The sequence below is a fragment of the Mobula hypostoma genome, chromosome 6, assembly GCF_963921235.1.
Source record: "Mobula hypostoma chromosome 6, sMobHyp1.1, whole genome shotgun sequence".
In the NCBI taxonomy this organism is placed as follows: Eukaryota; Metazoa; Chordata; class Chondrichthyes; order Myliobatiformes; family Myliobatidae; genus Mobula; species Mobula hypostoma.
This window is the reverse complement of record NC_086102.1, coordinates 110,464,083-110,482,397: the sequence shown is the minus strand read 5'-3', so window position 1 is coordinate 110,482,397 and position 18,315 is coordinate 110,464,083. Positions and strand designations below refer to the sequence as shown.

Below are 18,315 nucleotides of genomic sequence, written 5' to 3'. Positions count from 1 at the left end.
CACTGGATCTACCTGATGTTCCACTGTGCTCTCCCTTTGCTTCCTCCCCCAGGTTACTGTGATGTAGTTATGGTCAAAGTTAAATTGGCTACTTTCTTAAGAACATAGCTCATTAAACTTATCAGCGCAGTAAAGTCCCCTCGGCTGACTATTTAACCTACTCTAAGTTCAATCTAAACTTTCCCTCCCACATAGTACTCAGTTTTTTTTAATCATCCATGTGCCTATCTAAGACTCTCTTAAATGTTGCCCAATGTATCTGCCTCTACCACCACCCTGGCAGCACGTTCCACACACCCACCACTCCCTATACTTGGAGAAAGTATGTTACAGTAAATGACGGCGATGCATGAGATATGTAGAAACTCTAAACCTTCTTGAACTCAGTACCACTGATGTTAACCTAGAGCCTGTGCTGCGCCCCTGACTACCTCTCCCCCACCGACCTACCACCACCTTCCTGAAGTCAACAACCAGCTCTTTTGTTTTGCTGTCATTGGGGTAAGGTCACTGTCACCAGGCACTCTATCTCCTTTCAGTACTCCGACTCATTATTATCCGATCCACCATAGGAAAAAGAATAAAAAGCATGTACATCAAAATATACAGTGAAATGCGTCATTTGCATCAAATCAGATCAGTGAAAATTTAGCTGAGGGGAGCCCAGAAATCTTGTCACATCTCCGGCACTGACATAGCACTCCCACAACTTAGTAACCCTTACCCGTACAACTTTGGAATGAGAGAGGAATCCGGACCATCTGGAAGAAACCCATGCAGTTTACGGGGAGAATCTATATTTCATTAGCAGTTTGAGGAATTTTGTTATGTCACCGAAGACTCCATCAAATTTCCAGAGATGGACTGTTGGACAGCATCTAACTCGTTGCATCACCGTCTAGTTTGGAGGCTCCAATGCACAGGATCAGAAAAGCCTGCTGAGGATTGCTGACTCGGCCGGCTCCATCACGGGCTGTAGCCTCCCCACCACTGAGGACATCTTCAAAAGGTGATGCCTCAGACTAGCAGCATCCACCATTAAGGACCTCCACCACACAGGACTTATCTTCTTCTCATTATTACCATCAGAGAGGAGGTACAGGAGCCTGAATCCGCACACACACACACACTCATCTTAGGAAGAGCTTCTTTCCCTCTGCCGTCAGATTTCAACCTCACTATTTGATCTCTTATTGCCCTACCTATTAATTTTGTATGTACAGAATTTGTTACTGTAACCCATGGTAACACACAAAATGTTGGCTGAACTCAGCAGGTCAGGCAGCATCTGTGCAGGGGAATAAAGAGACAAAGTGAAATGAACAGCCAGGCTCTATAAGGCACTGGTCAGACCACAGTTGAAGTGTTGAGAACTTGTACTCCTTTCCCCTCCCCACACCATCTTATTCCAGGTTCTGCCCCTTCCTTTCCAGTCTCGGCCCAAAATGCCAATTCCTTATTCCTCGCGACAGAGGTGTGTACTGCTCTAGATTTCCAGCATCTATAAAACCTCTAGTGTTTATAATTTACAGTAATTTTTTATGTATTATACTGTCCTGCTGTTGCAAAACAACAAATTTCCGGACAAATAAGTGATAAAAAACCTGGTTCTCATTCTGATTCTGAAGGGCTACACCTGCTCCTCTACTTCCTCCTTCACCACAATTCAGGGCCCCAAACATTCCTTCCAGGTGAGGAGACAGCTCACCTATGAGGCTGTCAGGGTCATCACAGTGCTCTTGGTCCAGCCTCCTCTACATCAGTGAGACCCGATGTCAATTGTAGGATCGCAAGGCAGAATTTCCCAGTGGCTACCCATTTCAAATTGACTTCCCGTCCCCATTCTGACCTGTCGGTCCACAAGCTCCATGACGAACAAGATAAGACAAGTTTATTTATTTATTTATTGATTTATTTATTGAGATTTAGCTCGGAATAGACCCTTCAAGCCGTGTCACCCAGCAACCCGCCAATTTAATCCCAGTCCAATCATGGGAAAATTTACAATGACCAACTAACCTGCCAATCAGAACGTCTTTGGACTGTGAGAGGTAACTGGAGCACCCAGAGGAAATCCACTTGGTCAAGCAGAGAGCATACAAGCTCCTGATAGGAGGAGGCATGAATTGAACCTGGGTGGCTGGTACTGTAAAGTGCTCTGCTAACCTCTCCACAGTCATGCCACCTTCTTACCCTTGCTAGTTGGAGGACCAACAGCTCTCAGTCTATTTGGGTAACTGCCAACCTGATAGCACCATTGAATTGAATTGACTTTACTACTTACGTCCTTCATATACATGAGGAGTAAAAATCTTTACGTTACGTTTCCATCCAAATGTGCAATGTGCAATTTATGTTCATTTATAATAAATAGTATGTACAACAGGATAGTCAATATCACATAGAAATACAGTTGTGTCAGCATGAGTTAAGCAGTGTAATGGCCTGGTGGAAGAAGCTGTCCTGTTGGTCCTGGCTTTTATGATGCGGTACCATTTCCCAGATGGTAGCAACTGGAACAAAAGCATTGATTTCACTAATTTATCCCCCACTCCTATCTCTGTCTTTCCATTCCTCGTTCTAGCTCCCCTCTCACCTCTTCTCTTCTCCTCGCCTGCCCATCACCTCCCATGGGTGATCCTCCTCTTTCCCTTTCTCCCCTCTCTCTTCTCTTATCAGATACCTGACTTCTTTTTCAGCTCCTTACCCCTTCCAACTCTCACCCCTCAGCTTCTTACCTCATCTCCCCTATCGCCCAACCAACCTTTTCCTGTCTTCAGCCCCCTTCCTTGCCAGTCCTGATGAAAGGCTCAGCCCAAATCATTGACTGGTTATTCCCCTCCATAGATGCTGCCTGACCTGTTGAGTTCCTCAATCATTTTGTGTGTGTTGCCTAAGATATCCAGCATCTCCAGAATCTCTTGTATTTATGATGTATTTCTCTGTTTCTTTCAGGGATGGCTGTCCTGAACTATGATCTCAATGATGTAGACTTTGAGGATATGTTTGACAATTACACATATCCAGAATATGTACTCACTGATCAGAACTCCAGTCCTTGCCATCCTGTAAATTTTGGAAGTTGGGTCAATCTCACGTTGGCCGTTGTCTACAGCCTGGTGTGTTTCCTCGCTGTGATGGGGAACCTGGTGGTGATGATCGTCGTTCTTCACAATCGGCGCTCAACATCATCCACAGACATCTACCTGCTCCACCTTGCCACGGCTGACCTGCTCTTTGCTGTTTCTCTGCCCTTCTGGGCAGTGGATGCCATGTCTGGCTGGGTGTTTGGCGATGCCATGTGTAAGGTTGTCAGCATGCTCGAGGAGGTGAACTTTTACAGTGGCATCCTGTTTCTGGCCTGTATCAGTGTTGACCGTTACCTCGCCATCGTCCACTCTGCCCAGCCCCACTGGCAGAAGCGGCCGTTCCTGATCAAACTGGTCTGTGCTGTTGTGTGGGTGCTGGCTGTTCTCCTGTCTTTACCCATCCTCTACAAGGGCAAGTTCATCTACAATGAAAGAGTCCTGTGTTATGAGTTACTCGAGGGTGAATCCATCACAACCTGGAAAAACACCACCAGGTTCTTACGTCATGTCATTGGGTTCCTCATCCCACTGGGTGTCATGGTCTTCTGCTACAGTGTCACCATCCGCAGACTGTGTCAGACAAGGGGTTTCCAGAAGCAGAAAGCCATGAAGGTCATTATCGCCGTGGTGCTTGCATTTCTCATTTGTTGGCTGCCCCACAATATCACCGTGTTTGTTGACACTCTGATGAGAAGCAAACTCATCGCCGAGACTTGTGACAGGCGCAATCACATCGACCGGGGTCTGTCCGTGACTCGGATTCTGGGATTTCTGCATTGCTGCATTAATCCAATTTTATACGGCTTCATTGGGCTCAAATTCCGGAGGAACTTACTCAACCTCTTGGCGGATAAAGGACTTATTAGTCAACATGCAAAAGCACATTATAAGCGATCGGTGTTCACTTCCTCGGAATCCGGACTCGTTTCTTCTACAATATAGATTGTCTGTGATGGTGGAATCTCATCCAATCAGAATGTTGTCAAATTAGAAGCTTAAATACGATGTTGGAGCCATCATTGTATAGGATGCTGTTCTCTATATGGCGCTGTTATCCAGTTCAATGGTCAGTAATATGGTTTGAATGGTTTTGCTTCTGCTATCCCAATGACACCACTCACTTTCACATTATCATCTGCACCAGATACATTATGTGATTCTCGGGGTCTGAAAACTAACAGTAAGGACTATTGGCTTCCCAGAACGGTAGCACTATGATAGGCTCTGATACTAGCTCTCTGAATAAGGAAGAAATATTTGCAATCCTCCGGTTGAAGATTGGTAGATTGACTGAGAATTATCAAAATCAAGGCATTGTCTCTCACCCAGTGTGGGCAGACTGTAGAACGAAATATGTGCATAGTTTTTAAGCTACATAGATTTTTTTATCCCATACATTGCTCTTTCCCTTTAGTCATTACAGTGAGTGTGGCAGCATCCCATGGGAGAAAAATGAGGGTATGGGAAGGAAGGGTTAGATTGATCTTGGAGTAGATGAAATGGTCAGCTCATCACGGGCTGAAGGTCCTGTACTGTGTTGTACTTTTCTATGCTTTATGTTGTCTGTTCTGTCTTCTTGTCTTGTTCTAAACGGGGAGAAAATCCAAAAATCTGAGATGTAACAGGACTTGAAGGTCCTCGTGCAGAACACCCTAAAGGTTAACTTGTACGTAGATTCGGTGGTGAGGAAAGCAAATGCAATGTTAGACCTCATTTCAAGAGGTCTAGAATATGAGAGCAGGGATGTGATTCTGAGGCTTTATAAGGGACTGGTGAGGCCTCACCTTGAGTATTGTGAACAGGTTTGGGCTCCTCATCTAAGAAAAGATGTGCTGGCTTTGTAGCGGCCTCAGAGGAGATTCACAAGGATGATTCTGAGAATGAAAGGGTTATCATACAAGGAACGTTTGATAGCTCTGGGTCTGTTCTCGCTGGAATTTAGAAGGATGGGGGAGGACCTCATTGAAACCTTTCAAGCATTGAAAGGCCTAGACAGAATAGATGTGGGAAAGCTGTTTCCCATGGTGGGGGAATCTAGGACAAGAGGGCACAGCCTCAGGATAGAGGGGTGTCCAATTAAAACAGATGCTGAGAAATTTCTTTAGCCAGAGGGTGGTGAATTAGTGGAATTTATTACCACAGGCTACTGTGGAGGCCAGGTTGTTGGGTGTATTTAAGGTGGAGATTGATAGATTCTTGATTGGACCAGCATCAAAGGTTATGGGGAGAAGGCTGGGGAGTGGGGCTGAAGAGGGGAACAAAGGATGAGTGATGATTGAATGGTGGAACAGACTCCATGGGCCAAATGGTCTAATTCTGCTCCTCTGTCTTATGGTCTTATGGTATTAAGTAGGTGAAAGATGTTCAGTTGTATGCTTTGCTTTGACAACACAGCTCCATTCAGGACTGTAACCAACTTTAGCCTTCCCTTACAGTATCTCTTTTCAGTATTTATTTGTCTATGCAATTTCAAATTTCATAAGACTGTGTGATACAGGAGCAGGCAGGCCACTCAGCCCATGCAGACTGCTCTGCCATTCCATCATGGCTGATTTTTTCCCTTCCCCATTCTCCTGCCTCTCCCCATAACCTTTAACCCCTGACCAATCATGAACCTATCAACCTCAGTGTTAAATATACCCAGTGACTTGGCCTCCACAACCGTCTGTCGCAATGTATTCCACAGATTCACTACTCTCTCTCTAAAGGTATTCCTCATCAGCTCCATTCTACAGGGATGTCCTTGTACTCTGAGAGTGTGCCCTCTGGTCCTAGACTCTCCTGCTATAGGAAATATCCTCTCCACATTCACTCTAGCTAGACCTTTCAATATTCAATAAGTTTCAATGAGATCCCACTCATTCTTCAAAACTCTGGTGAGTACAGGCGCAGAGCATCAAAGCTGTTCATACATTAACCCTCTCATTGTGGGCGGTTCACCAGCACCGTGCGGAATAACATCATCAGATAAAGATACTGACGTGTTTGGGGAGATGGAGAAGATGCCATTCAGGAGGCTGAACTGGAAGACCTGTTGTTTATGTTGCAATGCATTCTTTATTTACTTGATATTTGCTGTAACTGCATTTATGTTAAATTTCATTTGGCTGACTACAAGGACTCTATCCTGGTCTAATATAAGATAAAATAAAATTACAGATCCACAATCGCTTATCCGAAATTCTGAAACCCAAAAAGCTCCGAAAACAGAAGTTTATTTCGCCAACAGCTGACATCACTCAGGTGTGACGTGGCAGCGCGAGCAGAGGCCACCAGACGTCAGTTGTGGCTCAGCGCTCGTACTGGTTACACGTGCATTTGTTGTTCACTGATATTTTGTGTTCACTGTTGACTTCGTGTTTAATTTCACTGTGAAAATGTCAGAAAGAGCTGCAGATACCCCTATGGGTAACAATGAGAAAAAGAGAAGGAAGCATCTATCATTATCAATAACGCAGAAAGTGGAGTTATTGCAGAAGCTTGATCGTGGTGTGTCTGTGCGGCGTCTTACTGAAGAAAATGGTGTCGGAACTACCGCTGTATATTATTTAAGGAAGTAGAAAGACAAGTTACTGAAGTTTTATAGTGACAGTGACATTCCACATTTATTCCAATAAGTCATTTATCATGTGTTCGATCTGGTTCGTTTAAAACTGTATATTTTTGTTTTATTGAATGTTTTTGTTGGAAATAATTTTTTTACTTGTCATTATTCCTTAAACAATACAGTATAACAGTTACGTTTACATAGCATTTACATTGTATTAGGTATTATAAGTAATCTAGAGATGATTTAAAGTATAGGGGAGGATGTGTGTAGGTCCGGTGCTCCGCCGGGTCCTAAAGTCCACCTGCACTGAGACAGGTTAAATAAGGAACTTGAGCATACGTGTTTTTTGGTATCCGTTGGAGGTCCTGGAACCAATAAGGAGGGCTTGCAGGTATCACCACACATTTTAGTACCAACATACCATGCCCACAACTCACCAACCCTAACTTGTACGTCTTTGAAAGGTGGAATGAAACTGGAGCACCCAGAGGAATCCCACGTGGTCATGTAGAGAATGTCAAAATATCCTTAGAGACAGCGGTGGGAATCGAACCCCGATCAGTGATTGCAGATAGTGAAAAGCAATTGTAATGAACATGGTGCTTCCATTCCATCCCTAACATAATTGACATATGTGAGAGGATGATGGGCAATGGAAGAAAGGGAAGGAGATGGGGAACCAGAGGGAGGTGATGGGCAGGTGAGGAGAAGAGAAGGGGTGAGAGGGGAACAAGAATGGGGAAAGGATAAAGAGAGAAGGGAGAGGGGAGTGGAGAGATTACCACTAGTTGGAGAAATTAATGCTCATGCTATCAGGTCGGAGGCTAACCAGACGGATTATGAAGGGTCACTCTTGCAACCTGAGTTGGTCCTCATCATGGCAATAATGGAGGCCATGGACCAACATGTAGGAATGAGGATGGGAAGTTGAATTAAAATGGTGGGCCACCAGGTGATCCTGCCTTTTGAGGCAGACAGATCGAAGGTGCTCAGTGAAGCAATTTCCATAATCTGCGTTTGGTCTCACCGATGTAGAAGAGGCCAGAACGACAACACCAGGTACACTAGATGACCCCAACAGATAACAAGTGAAGTGCATTCTCACCTGGAAGGACCGTTTGGGACCCTGAATGGAAGTGAAGGAGGACGTGTAGGGGCAAATGTAGCCCTTGTTCCACTTGCAAAGATAAGTTCTAGGATGAAGATCTCTCTGGGGGGAATGAACAGACACGGAACTCCAGAAAGTGGGGAGGTGGCTGAGGAAACATGTAACTATAGAACATAGAACATAACCACACAGAACAGGCCCTTTGGCCCACGATGTTGTGACAACCTCTTAACTTACTCTGAGATTAATTTAACCCCTTCCTCCCATATAGTCCTCCATTTTTCCATCGTCCACCTAGGAGTTTCTTAAGTATCCCTAATGTATCTGCCTCAACCACCACTCCTGACCACTGTTCCAACGCACCCACCACTCTGCACGTAAAAAAACCTACCACTGATATCCCCCCCTTTATTTTTCTCCAATTGTGTTTAAATTACGCCAGCTTGTGTTAGCCATTTATGGCCTTGGAAGAAGTCTCTGGTTTTCCACCCGATCGATGCCTCTTAACAACTTGTAGATCTCTTTCAAGTCACCTCCCATCCTCCTTTATTCCAAAGAGGAAATCCCCGGCTCACTCAACCTATCCTCATACGACATGCTCTCTATTCCAGGCTGCAACCTGGTAAATCTCCTCCGCAACCGCTCTAAAGCTTCCACATCCTTCCTATAATGACCTCCACTGAAGTTAGGTGGGTAAAAAAACACTCAGTGGCCATTATATTAGGTACACCTGTACACCTACTCGATAATGCAAATATCTAATAAGATAATTATGTGCTAGCGACTCGATGCAGACATGGTCAAGAGGTTCAGCTGTTGTTCAGACCAAACATCAGAATGGGAGAAATGTGATTTATGTTACTTTGACAATGGAATGATTGTTGGTGCCAGATAGGTGGCTTCAATATCTCAGAAATGGTTGATATCCTGGGATTTTCAACCAGAACATTCACCTAGAGTTTACAGAATATGGTGTGATAAACAAAAAGTCATCCAGTGACCAGCAGTTGTGTGGATGAAAACACCTTGTTATTGAGAGAGGTCAGATGAGAATGGCCAGGCTGGTTTAAGCTGACAGGAAGGCGACAGTAACTCACATAACCACAGGCTACAACATTGGTGAGCAAGAGAGCATCTTTAAATGTACAACACATCAAACCTTGAAGTGGATGGGCTACAGCAGCAGAAGACCACAAGCATACACTTAGCAGCCACTTTATTAGTTCTAGGAGGTACGTAGTAAAGTGGCCACTGAGTATAACTTTAAGGGGCTGAAGGATGTGGGATGAGTCAGGATGAGTAACAATGACAAAAACAGTAAGATTGCCTTGCTGTCTGTGGCCAGGCCTTTGAACTTCCAACGGTATTTTCAGCTCTGAATTTTGAAAGCTGAGGCATCCATGCTGGGTTGGCAGAGGGCCTGCCTTGTTAGATTGCTGACACCAGGAGGTTCATATAGGTGAGGCTCTGAGAGTTCTGTACTCTCTAACTTTCCTCCACAGCCCTTCGGATGTACGATGTTTGACTGAGCATCAACCTGCCAAAGCAATTGCGATATTGGTGAAGTTTCATGCAGAGACGTTTGGGGAGTTATGGAGTTATAGAGTAAGGAAACAACATGTGCATGTGTGTGTAGCCCTTCATACCAACTCGCCTATACTGACCAAGTTGTCTGTCTGATCTAATCCAATTTGTCTGTGTTTGACCTGTATCCCTCTCAAACTTTCCTATCCGTGCACCTCAGATACAGAATCCAAGTCAGAATCGGGTTTATTATGACTGACATATGTCAAAGATTCAAAGCATATTTATTATAAAAGAATGTATAAATTATACATCTTGAAATCGATCTGCTTACAGGCAGTCACAAATCAAGAGAGCCGAATAACCCAATAAAAAAAGGCCAAAAGCCACTGTGCAGAGAAAGAGAGAGATAAAAATCATACACATCATCCAAATAATAGAAGCAAGCCAACAGCATCCCAAACCAGACTGAGTCCCAGGACCATTCCAGTTAGGGTTGCCAACTTTCTCACTCCCAAATAAGGGACAAAAGTAGCAGTCAAATACGGGATACTTGTGTTTACCCCGAGAAAGACTACTATGACCATGAAGCCTTGCGCGGGCACCTGTGTGCGCATGCGTGTACGTGCCGATTTTTTTCTACAAGTCTGTTTTGGCTTAATCTTCCCAATTACACTGTACATACATTACTACTACTTTATATAGGCTGTGTACTTATCATATCATTCCTGCTTTTACTATATGTTAGTGTTATTTTGGGTTTTATGTGTTATTTGGTATCATTTGGTAGGTTATTTTTTGAGTCTGGGAAAGCTCAAAAATTTTTCCCATATAAATTAATGGTAAGTGCTTCTTCACTTTACGCGATTTCACCAGATATAATAGTGGTCAAAGGACCTAGGGTAATGGATGAACTGAAGGAAATTTATATTAGGCAGGAAATGGTGTTGGATAGACTGTTGGGTCTGAAGGCTGGTAAGTCCCCGGGACCTGATGATCTACAGCCCAGGGTATTTAAGGAGGTCACTTTAGAAATTGTAGACGCATTGGTAATCATTTTCCAATGTTCTATAGATTCAGGATCAGTTCCTGTGGATTGGAGGGTGGCTAATGTTGTCCCACTTTTCAAGAAAGGAGGGAGAGAGAAAACAGGGAATTATAGACCGGTTAGCCTGACGTCAGTGGTGGGAAAGATGCTGGAGTCAATTATAAAAGATGAAATTATGCCACATTTGGATAGCAGTAAAAGGATAGGTCCGAGTCAGCACGGATTTACAAAGGGAAAATCGTGCTTGACTAATCTTCTGGAATTTTTTGAGGATGTAACTATGAAAATGGACAAGGGAGAGCCAGTGGATGTAGTGTACCTGGACTTTCAGAAAGCCTTTGATAAAGTCCCACATAGGAGATTGGTGGGCAAAATTAGGGCACATGGTATTGGGGGGCAGAGTACTGACATGGTTTGAAAATTGGCTGGCTGACAGGAAACAAAGAGTAGTGATTAACAGGTCCCTTTCGGAATGGCAGGCGGTGACCAGTGGGGTACCACAGGGTTCAGTGCTGGGACCGTAGCTGTTTACAATATACATTAATGATTTAGATGAAGGGATTAAAAGTAACATTAGCAAATTTGCAGATGACACAAAGCTGGGTGGCAGTGTGAAATGTGAGGAGGATGTTATGAGAATGCAGGGTGACTTGGACAGGCTGGGTGAGTGGGCGGATGCAGTTTAATGTGGATAAATGTGAGGTTATCCACTTTGGTGGTAAGAACAGGAAGGCAGATTATTATCTAAATGGAGTCAAGTTAGGAAAAGGGGAAGTACAACGAGATCTAGGTGTTCTTGTACATCAGTCACTGAAAGCAAGCATGCAGGTACAGCAGGCAGTGAAGAAAGCTAATGGCATGCTGGCCTTCATAACAAGGGGAATTGAGTCTAGGAGCAAAGAGGTCCTTCTGCAGCTGTACAGGGCCCTGGTGAGACCACACCTGGAGTATTGTGTGCAGTTTTGGTCTCCAAATTTGAGGAAGGACATTCTTGTTATTGAGGGAGTGCAGCGTAGGTTCACAAGGTTAATTCTCGGGATGGCGGGGCTGTCATATGATGAAAGATTGGAGTGACTGGGCTTGTATACGCTGGAATTTAGAAGGATGAGAGTGGATCTGATTGAAACATATAAGATTATTAAGGGATTGGACACGCTGGAGGCAGGAAGCATCTTCCCACTGATGGGTGAGTCCAGAACCAGAGGCCACAGTTTAAGAATAAAGGGTAGGCCATTTAGAACGGAGTTGAGGAAAAACTTTTTCACCCAGAGAGTGGTGGATATATGGAATGCTCTGCCCCAGAAGGCTGTGGAGGCCAAGTCTCTGGATGCTTTCAAGAAAGAGATGGATAGAGCTCCTAAAGATAGCGGAATCAAAGATTATGGGGATAAGGCAGGAACTGGATTCTGATTGTGGATGATCAGCCATGATCACAGTGAATGGCGGTGCTGGCTCAAAGGGCCGAATGGCCTACTCCTGCACCTATTGTCCATTGTCTTTTGTCTATTGGCACAAAAGGTTTCACAGGAACGCTCTACCTTAGCGGGGGATATACGGGATAAGAGCGGTCCTGTATGGGACAAACCAATTTAGCCCAATATACAGGATGTCCTGGCAAATACGGGACAGTTGGCAACCCTAATTCCAGAAGCAGCCAGAGTAGGCCCAAAATCTTGGCCCACAGTTCCTCACACCCGCGGGGCAGAAACGCACAGCAGCTGGATCAGTTCATAGTCGCGGCACCACAGAGGAAGGAATAAATATTTGTGGAGAGTGAGCAAAATCGACTGGACCCTCGCCTCCGTACCAGACATTCTGGCTTTCTAGTCTATCTGGACCCGCATTTCAATTGTCCAAGCAGTGAGCAGTGCCACGCTCTAGGACCTGGATCCCAGCGCCCCGATATGCCTGGACAGCCCAGCCCCCAGCCCAAAGCCATTCTGTATCCCACCAAATGGGCTCGGCGCTTGGAGCAATCCAACCTCGCACTTGGCTTAGTTGGATGGGCAGCGAAACTTTTCCACATCGACTCCTCTCCAAATCGCTCACGCCATTTCCAGCTGCGATTCTGAAATCCGTCTGCTTCCCCGGCTCAAACACAAACACATCATGCCTCGGAATGGCCCAGCACAGCTCACCCGCTGAACCACCTCTCTGTCTGCGCCGATAGTTCACTGCAATCATGAAATTTGTTGTTTTATGTTAACGGTACAGTGCAATATATAAAACGTAAGACCATAAGACAGTAACACAGGAACAGAATTAGACCATTTGGCCGACTGAGTCTAGTCCACCACTTTATTACGGCTGATCCATTTTCCCTCTCAACCCCATTCTTCTGCCTTCTCCCTGTATCCTTCCTTGTCCTGACGGATCAAGAACCTGCTCAAATACACACAATGACTTGGCCTCCACAGCTGCCTGTGGCAACGAATTCCACAGATTCACCACCCTCTGGCTTAAGAAATTCCTTTTCGTCTCCATTCTACGTGACTGTCCCCCTATCCTGAGACTGGGACCTCTAGTCCTAGTTCCCCTATTATAGGAAACATCCCCTCCACATGCACTCTATCTAGGCCTTTCAACATCAAATAGATTTCAATGAGATCCTCCCCACTCATTCTTATAAATTCCAGCGAGTACTGGCCCAGAGCTATCAAGCACTCTTCAGACGATAACCCTTTCATTCCCGGAATCTTTCTTGTGAACCTCCTCTGAGCTGAAGATCATCGAGCTGCAGCTTCAGCACCTTAACATGTTTTCTAAGGAGCTGTAGCTTGGAACACCTGGTGAAGATGTGATGAGAGCCTGTGGTATGTCGAATTACTGGGCGAACGAGTAGTCTTTGGGGTACTGCAAGTCTGTGTCTTTTTTGATGCTTTGCTGCACGCTTGAGTTCTCGTGGGGAGGTTGCCGATGTTTTTTTGCTGGTGGGGGAGGGGGTGGTCATTGCCTTGCTGCTGTTTGTGTGTGGGAGGGGGGAGCTGAGGGGGGGGCTTTGGGGTTCTAACGTTGAACCGTCATTCATTCTTTGAGGCACTACTCTGTTTTTGTGGATATCTGCAAAGAAAAAGAATTTCAGGATGTATATTGTATACATTTCTTTGATATTAAATGTACCTATTGAACCTATTGATTATCTGGGAGCTTGTAGGTCTTCCGGAATTCCAATATCTCACACAAAGAACACAGCTCTGCCTCTGTATCCATCTCACTGCACTGATTATGCACCAACAGATGAAGAATGAAGAAGAAATTAAAATATACTATAAATTAACATAACAAATAACTATATATATATATATACAAATTAAAGACATAGAGAGCAAAAATAATGAGATAGTGTTCATGGGTTAGTTCATTGTCCATTCAGAAAGTTGATGGTGTTGGGGAAAAAGCTGTTCCTAAAATGTTGATTGTGTGTCTTCAGGCTCCTGTACCTTCTCCTTGATGGCAATAATTTGAAGTGGGCCTTTCCTTGGAGGTGGGGTCATTAAATCTTCTCAAACTCCTAATGAAGTGCAGTTTCTGGCATAATTGCCTTCTTTTGTAATTGCATTTCGCTGAGTTTAGCTCAGAGCCTCTAAATCTTTCCTATCCATTTACCTGTCCAAGGGCCTTTTAACCGTAATTGTACCTTCCTCAACCACTTTCTCTGGCACTTTCAACATACTCAGCACTCTCAGTGTGAAAAAGTTGCCCCTCAGGTCCCTTTTAAAGTTCAAGTTTCAAAGTAAAATTTGGTATCATAGAACATAGAATATACAACAGTACAGCAAAGAAAAAGTCCCTTTGGCCCACAATGCTGTGCCAAAGCAATTAAAAAAATAATCTATTGGCTAATTAAACTAATCCCTTATGCCTACTCAAAATCTATATCCCTCCCTTTTTCCTCACATCCATGCTCCTATCTAAACATCCCTAATGTTTCTGCCTCTTCCACCACCCCAGGCAGCCATCACTCTCTGTGTCAAAAACTTGCCCCTCGCATCTCCTTTGAAACTGCCCCCTGAATTTAATTCTGAAGGGTTTTTACAATCATTAGTGATATGGGCCATGGAAACAAGCCCTTCAACCAACTGTCCATGTGGCTTCTAGCTACCGATTTTTACAGAAATCCTACCCAAACCCCTGAATTCTCCTTAAATACCCATCATATACCCCTACCCACTCCAGATCCTGCAATCATTGGCGGCAATTTACAGTAACCAATTAACCCACCGACTTTCCCGTCCTTAGGACGTGGGTGAAATCCAGAGATCCCGGGGGAAAATTGTTCTGTTCTACCTATGACATATTTCGGTGTTTCTTTCATCGATGGCTGTCCAGAGCGTTGATGTTGGTGACATAGACTTTGGGGATATGTTTGATAATTACATATATGCAGAATATATACTGGCTGATCACACTTCTAGTCCTTGCCATCTGTAATCATTGAAAACTGGGTCAGTGTCACATTGGTTGTTGTCTACAGCCTGTTGTGTTTCCTTGCCATGATGGGGAACCTGGTGGTGATCATCGTCATTCTTCACAATTGACGCTCTACATCATTGACAGACGTCTACCTGCTCCACCTGGCCATGGGTGACCTGCTCTTTGCCGTCACTCTGCCCTTCTGGGCAGTGGATGCCATGTCTGGGTGGGTGTTTGGCAATGCCATGTGTAAGGTTGTCAGCATGCTCCAGGAGGTGAACTTTTACAGTGGCATCCTGTTTCTGGCCTGCATCAGTGTTGACCGTTACCTCGCCATCGTCCACTCTGCCCAGTCCCACAGGGAGAAGCGACCACTCCTGATCAAACTGGTCTGTGCTGTTGTGTGGGTGCTGGCTGTTCTCTTGTCTTTACCCATCCTCTACAAGGGCAAGTTCATCTACAATGAAAGAGTCCTGTGTTATGAGTTACTCGAGGGTGAATCCATCACAACCTGGAAAAACACCACCAGGTTCTTGCGTCATGTCATTGGGTTCCTCATCCCACTGGGTGTCATGGTCTTCTGCTACAGTGTCACCATCCGCAGACTGTGTCAGACAAGGGGTTTCCAGAAGCAGAAAGCCATGAAGGTCGTTATTGCTGTTGTCCTCACCTTCCTTGTTTATTGGCTGCCCCACAGTGTCACTATGCTGGTCAACACTTTGATGAAAAGCAAGCTCATCGTCGAGACTTGCCACAGGATTAACCACGTTGACTGGGTTCTGTCTGAGACGCTTGATTGCGGCATTAATCCAACCTTATACACTTTCACTGGGCTCTGATTCCGGAAGAACTTACTCAACCTCTTGGCAGATAAAGGATTCACAAAAGCACATTATAAACTATCAGTGTCCTCTTCCTTTGAATCTGCACTCATTTCATCTACCATATAGACTGCCTGTGATGGTGGAATCTTGTCCAATCAGAATGTTGTTGAATTAAAGTTCAAGTTCAAATTTAATTGTCATTCAACCAGACATGAGTATCCATGAACGTAGTCAAATGAAACAGTGTACCTCAGGGGCCAGGGTGCAAAACACAGTACCAACAGTCACGCACAGCACAGGACACAAATGGCACATATAAGGTCGCAGTAAATATACATTTTTACAAAAAATATTGTCTACTTTATTGTCACCAAACAATTGATACTAGAACTTACAATTACCACAGCAATATTTGATTCTGCGCTTCCCACTCCCTGAATTACAAATTGATAGTAAGTATTAAAAATTTAAATTATAAATCATAAATAGAAAATAGAAAAATGGAAAGTAAGGTAGTGCAAAAAAACCAAGAGGCAGGTCCAGATATTTGGAGGGTACGGCCCAGATCCGGGTCAGGATCCGTTCAGCAGTCTTATCACAGTTGGAAAGAGCTGTTTCCAAATCTGGCTGTACGAGTCTTCAAGCTCCTGAGCCTTCTCCCGGAGGGAAGAGGGACGAGAAGTGTGTTGGCTGGGTGGGTCGTGTCCTTGATTATCCTGGCAGCACTGCTCCGACAGCGTGCGGTGTAAAGTGAGTCCAATATTGTCCAAGTCCTGTAGATTTGATAATAATAAGTACTTTATTGATCTCGAGTGGGAAATTATGAGATAGTACATGAGATGTTGTCAGGAAAAACAAGCCTTCAGCATTCCAAACGTCACGCGCTAAAATGGCAATGCAGCCACAGACGAACTTAATCGAGCTTGTCTTGCACCAAGTGAGTACAGGAGAGCAGCACCAAGGGGTGGGGCCAGCCCCCAGTGCAACATGGATACCACATCACACCACCTCCTTTGGGCAGCTGCAACAGGTGACCCTGGTCTGCACTACAAGCAAGTCAACGCAGCTGCCCCCGCAACGAACTAGTGAACCAAGCTTGCAGTATTCTACGTTACCAATGTCCACCAGGGTCCGGTGATCAGAAGAAAAACATTCAAGACAGTCACTCGCTCTGCCTCTGTCACCTTAAACACGATGTTGGAGCTGAGACTGTGTAGGATAAGGATGCACAGAGATCTTTTTCTCTCTCTCTGTATTGTATCATTATCAAGTTTGATGGTCAGTAATGTGGTTTGAATGGGTTTGCCTCTGCTACTCCAATGACACTTCTCACCTCAGCATTGTCCCCTGCAACAGATAAGTTATGTGATATTCGGCGAGCAAGGATTATTGGCTTCAGCCAGAATGGTAGCACTGTGGGACAGGCCATTCGGGCAGCCAAGCTGATGCTAGCTTTCTGAATCAGGAAGAAATATTTGCAAACCTCCGGCTGAAGATTGGTGGATTGACAGAGAACTATTCCATAACTCAACATCTTCAAAATCAAGACATTGACTCTAACCCTGTGTGTGCAGACAGTGAAAAAATATATACCTTTAGCTTCTAAACTACACGGAGTTTTTAATCGCATGTGTTGCATTTTTCTTGTTGTCATTATCCTGAATGTGGAAACACCTCATGTTGAAAAATAGAGGACTGTGTGGAAGGGAAGGGTTAGATTGAAAAGGCTGGCCCAACATCATAGGCTAAAAGACCTGTACTGTGCTTTGTTCTCTTGTTTTGTGGAGAAGGTGAAAGATGTTTATTTATGAACTCAGTTGTATCCTCTGCCTCTACGACACATCTCCCTTCTGGACTGTAACCAACCTTAACCTTCCTATACAGCATCTCTGTTCAGCTTTTATTTTTTCTGTGTAGTTTCAAATTCCATAAGACCATAAAATACAGGAGCAGAATTAGGCCATTCAGTCCATCAAGTCTGCTCTGCTATTCCATCATGGCTGATTTTTTTTTCTCTATCCTATTCTCCAGTCTTCTCCCTTTAACCTTTAACATTCCTACTAATCAAGAACCTACTCAATGATCTGGCATCATGAGACATCTGTGGCACAGATTCACCACTCTCTGGTGAAAGGAATTGCTCCTCATCTGCTTATTCTGTGGCTGACCCCTCTGATCGTGGTCTCCCCCACTATAGGAAACATACTCTCCACATCCACTCTATCTAGACATTTTAATATTGGATAGGTTTCAATGAAATCCCTCCTCCCTATTCTTCTAAACTCCAGTGAGTACAGGCTCAGAGACATCAAAATTCACTGACTTTTTACACGGTCTTGGATCACCTGGACAATACAAACACCTATGTCAGGAAGCTGTTTCTTGACTACAGCTCAACGTTTAATGCCATTATTCCCATAGTCTGATCAAAAAGTTCTAGAACTTAGGCCCCTGTACCTTCCTCTGCAACTAGACCCTCGACTTCCTAACTGGAATATCACAATCTGTGCAGACTGGAAATAACATCTCCACAATTAGCTCTGGCATTCCACAGGCATGTGTGCTTAGCCCACTGCTCTACTCTCTCTACACCCATGACTGTGACCTCGGCACAGTTCAAATGCCAGCTTTAGATTTTCTGACGATACAACCATTCCTGGCAGGATTTCAGATGGTGATGAGAGGGTGGACTGGAGCGAGATATATCAGCTAGTTGAGTGGTGTCGTAGGAACGGCTACAGCCTGGCACTCAACATCAG

The 18,315-nt window shown here is 44.5% G+C and overlaps 2 protein-coding genes and 1 pseudogene across 3 annotated transcripts in view; 2 read left to right on the top strand and 1 right to left on the bottom strand.

The window, feature by feature from the left end:
* Positions 1–2,872: 2,872 nt before the first annotated feature.
* On the top strand, positions 2,873–8,260 carry LOC134347619 (C-X-C chemokine receptor type 2-like). Of its 2 annotated transcripts, none has more exons than XM_063049985.1 (2): positions 2,873–4,155; positions 7,675–8,260. In XM_063049985.1, exon 1 carries the CDS (start codon positions 2,958–2,960, stop codon positions 4,029–4,031), a length of 1,074 nt encoding a protein of 357 aa, XP_062906055.1. In that variant the 5' UTR covers positions 2,873–2,957; the 3' UTR covers positions 4,032–4,155; positions 7,675–8,260. The 2 variants fall into 2 exon arrangements, with proteins under 2 accessions (XP_062906055.1, XP_062906054.1); XM_063049984.1 differs by lacking the exon at positions 7,675–8,260 and adding an exon at positions 6,249–6,772.
* A 6,284-nt stretch (positions 8,261–14,544) lies between these two features.
* LOC134348296 (C-X-C chemokine receptor type 1-like) lies at positions 14,545–15,682 on the top strand (annotated as a pseudogene).
* Positions 15,683–15,813: 131 nt separating this feature from the next.
* LOC134348295 (C-X-C chemokine receptor type 2-like) overlaps positions 15,814–18,315 on the bottom strand; it is a 32,449-nt gene continuing 29,947 nt past the window's right edge. Inside the window, exon 3 of the transcript XR_010018387.1 lies at positions 15,814–16,329. The gene's annotated coding sequence lies outside the window, so the exon portion shown is untranslated. The remainder of the gene's footprint in view (positions 16,330–18,315) is intronic.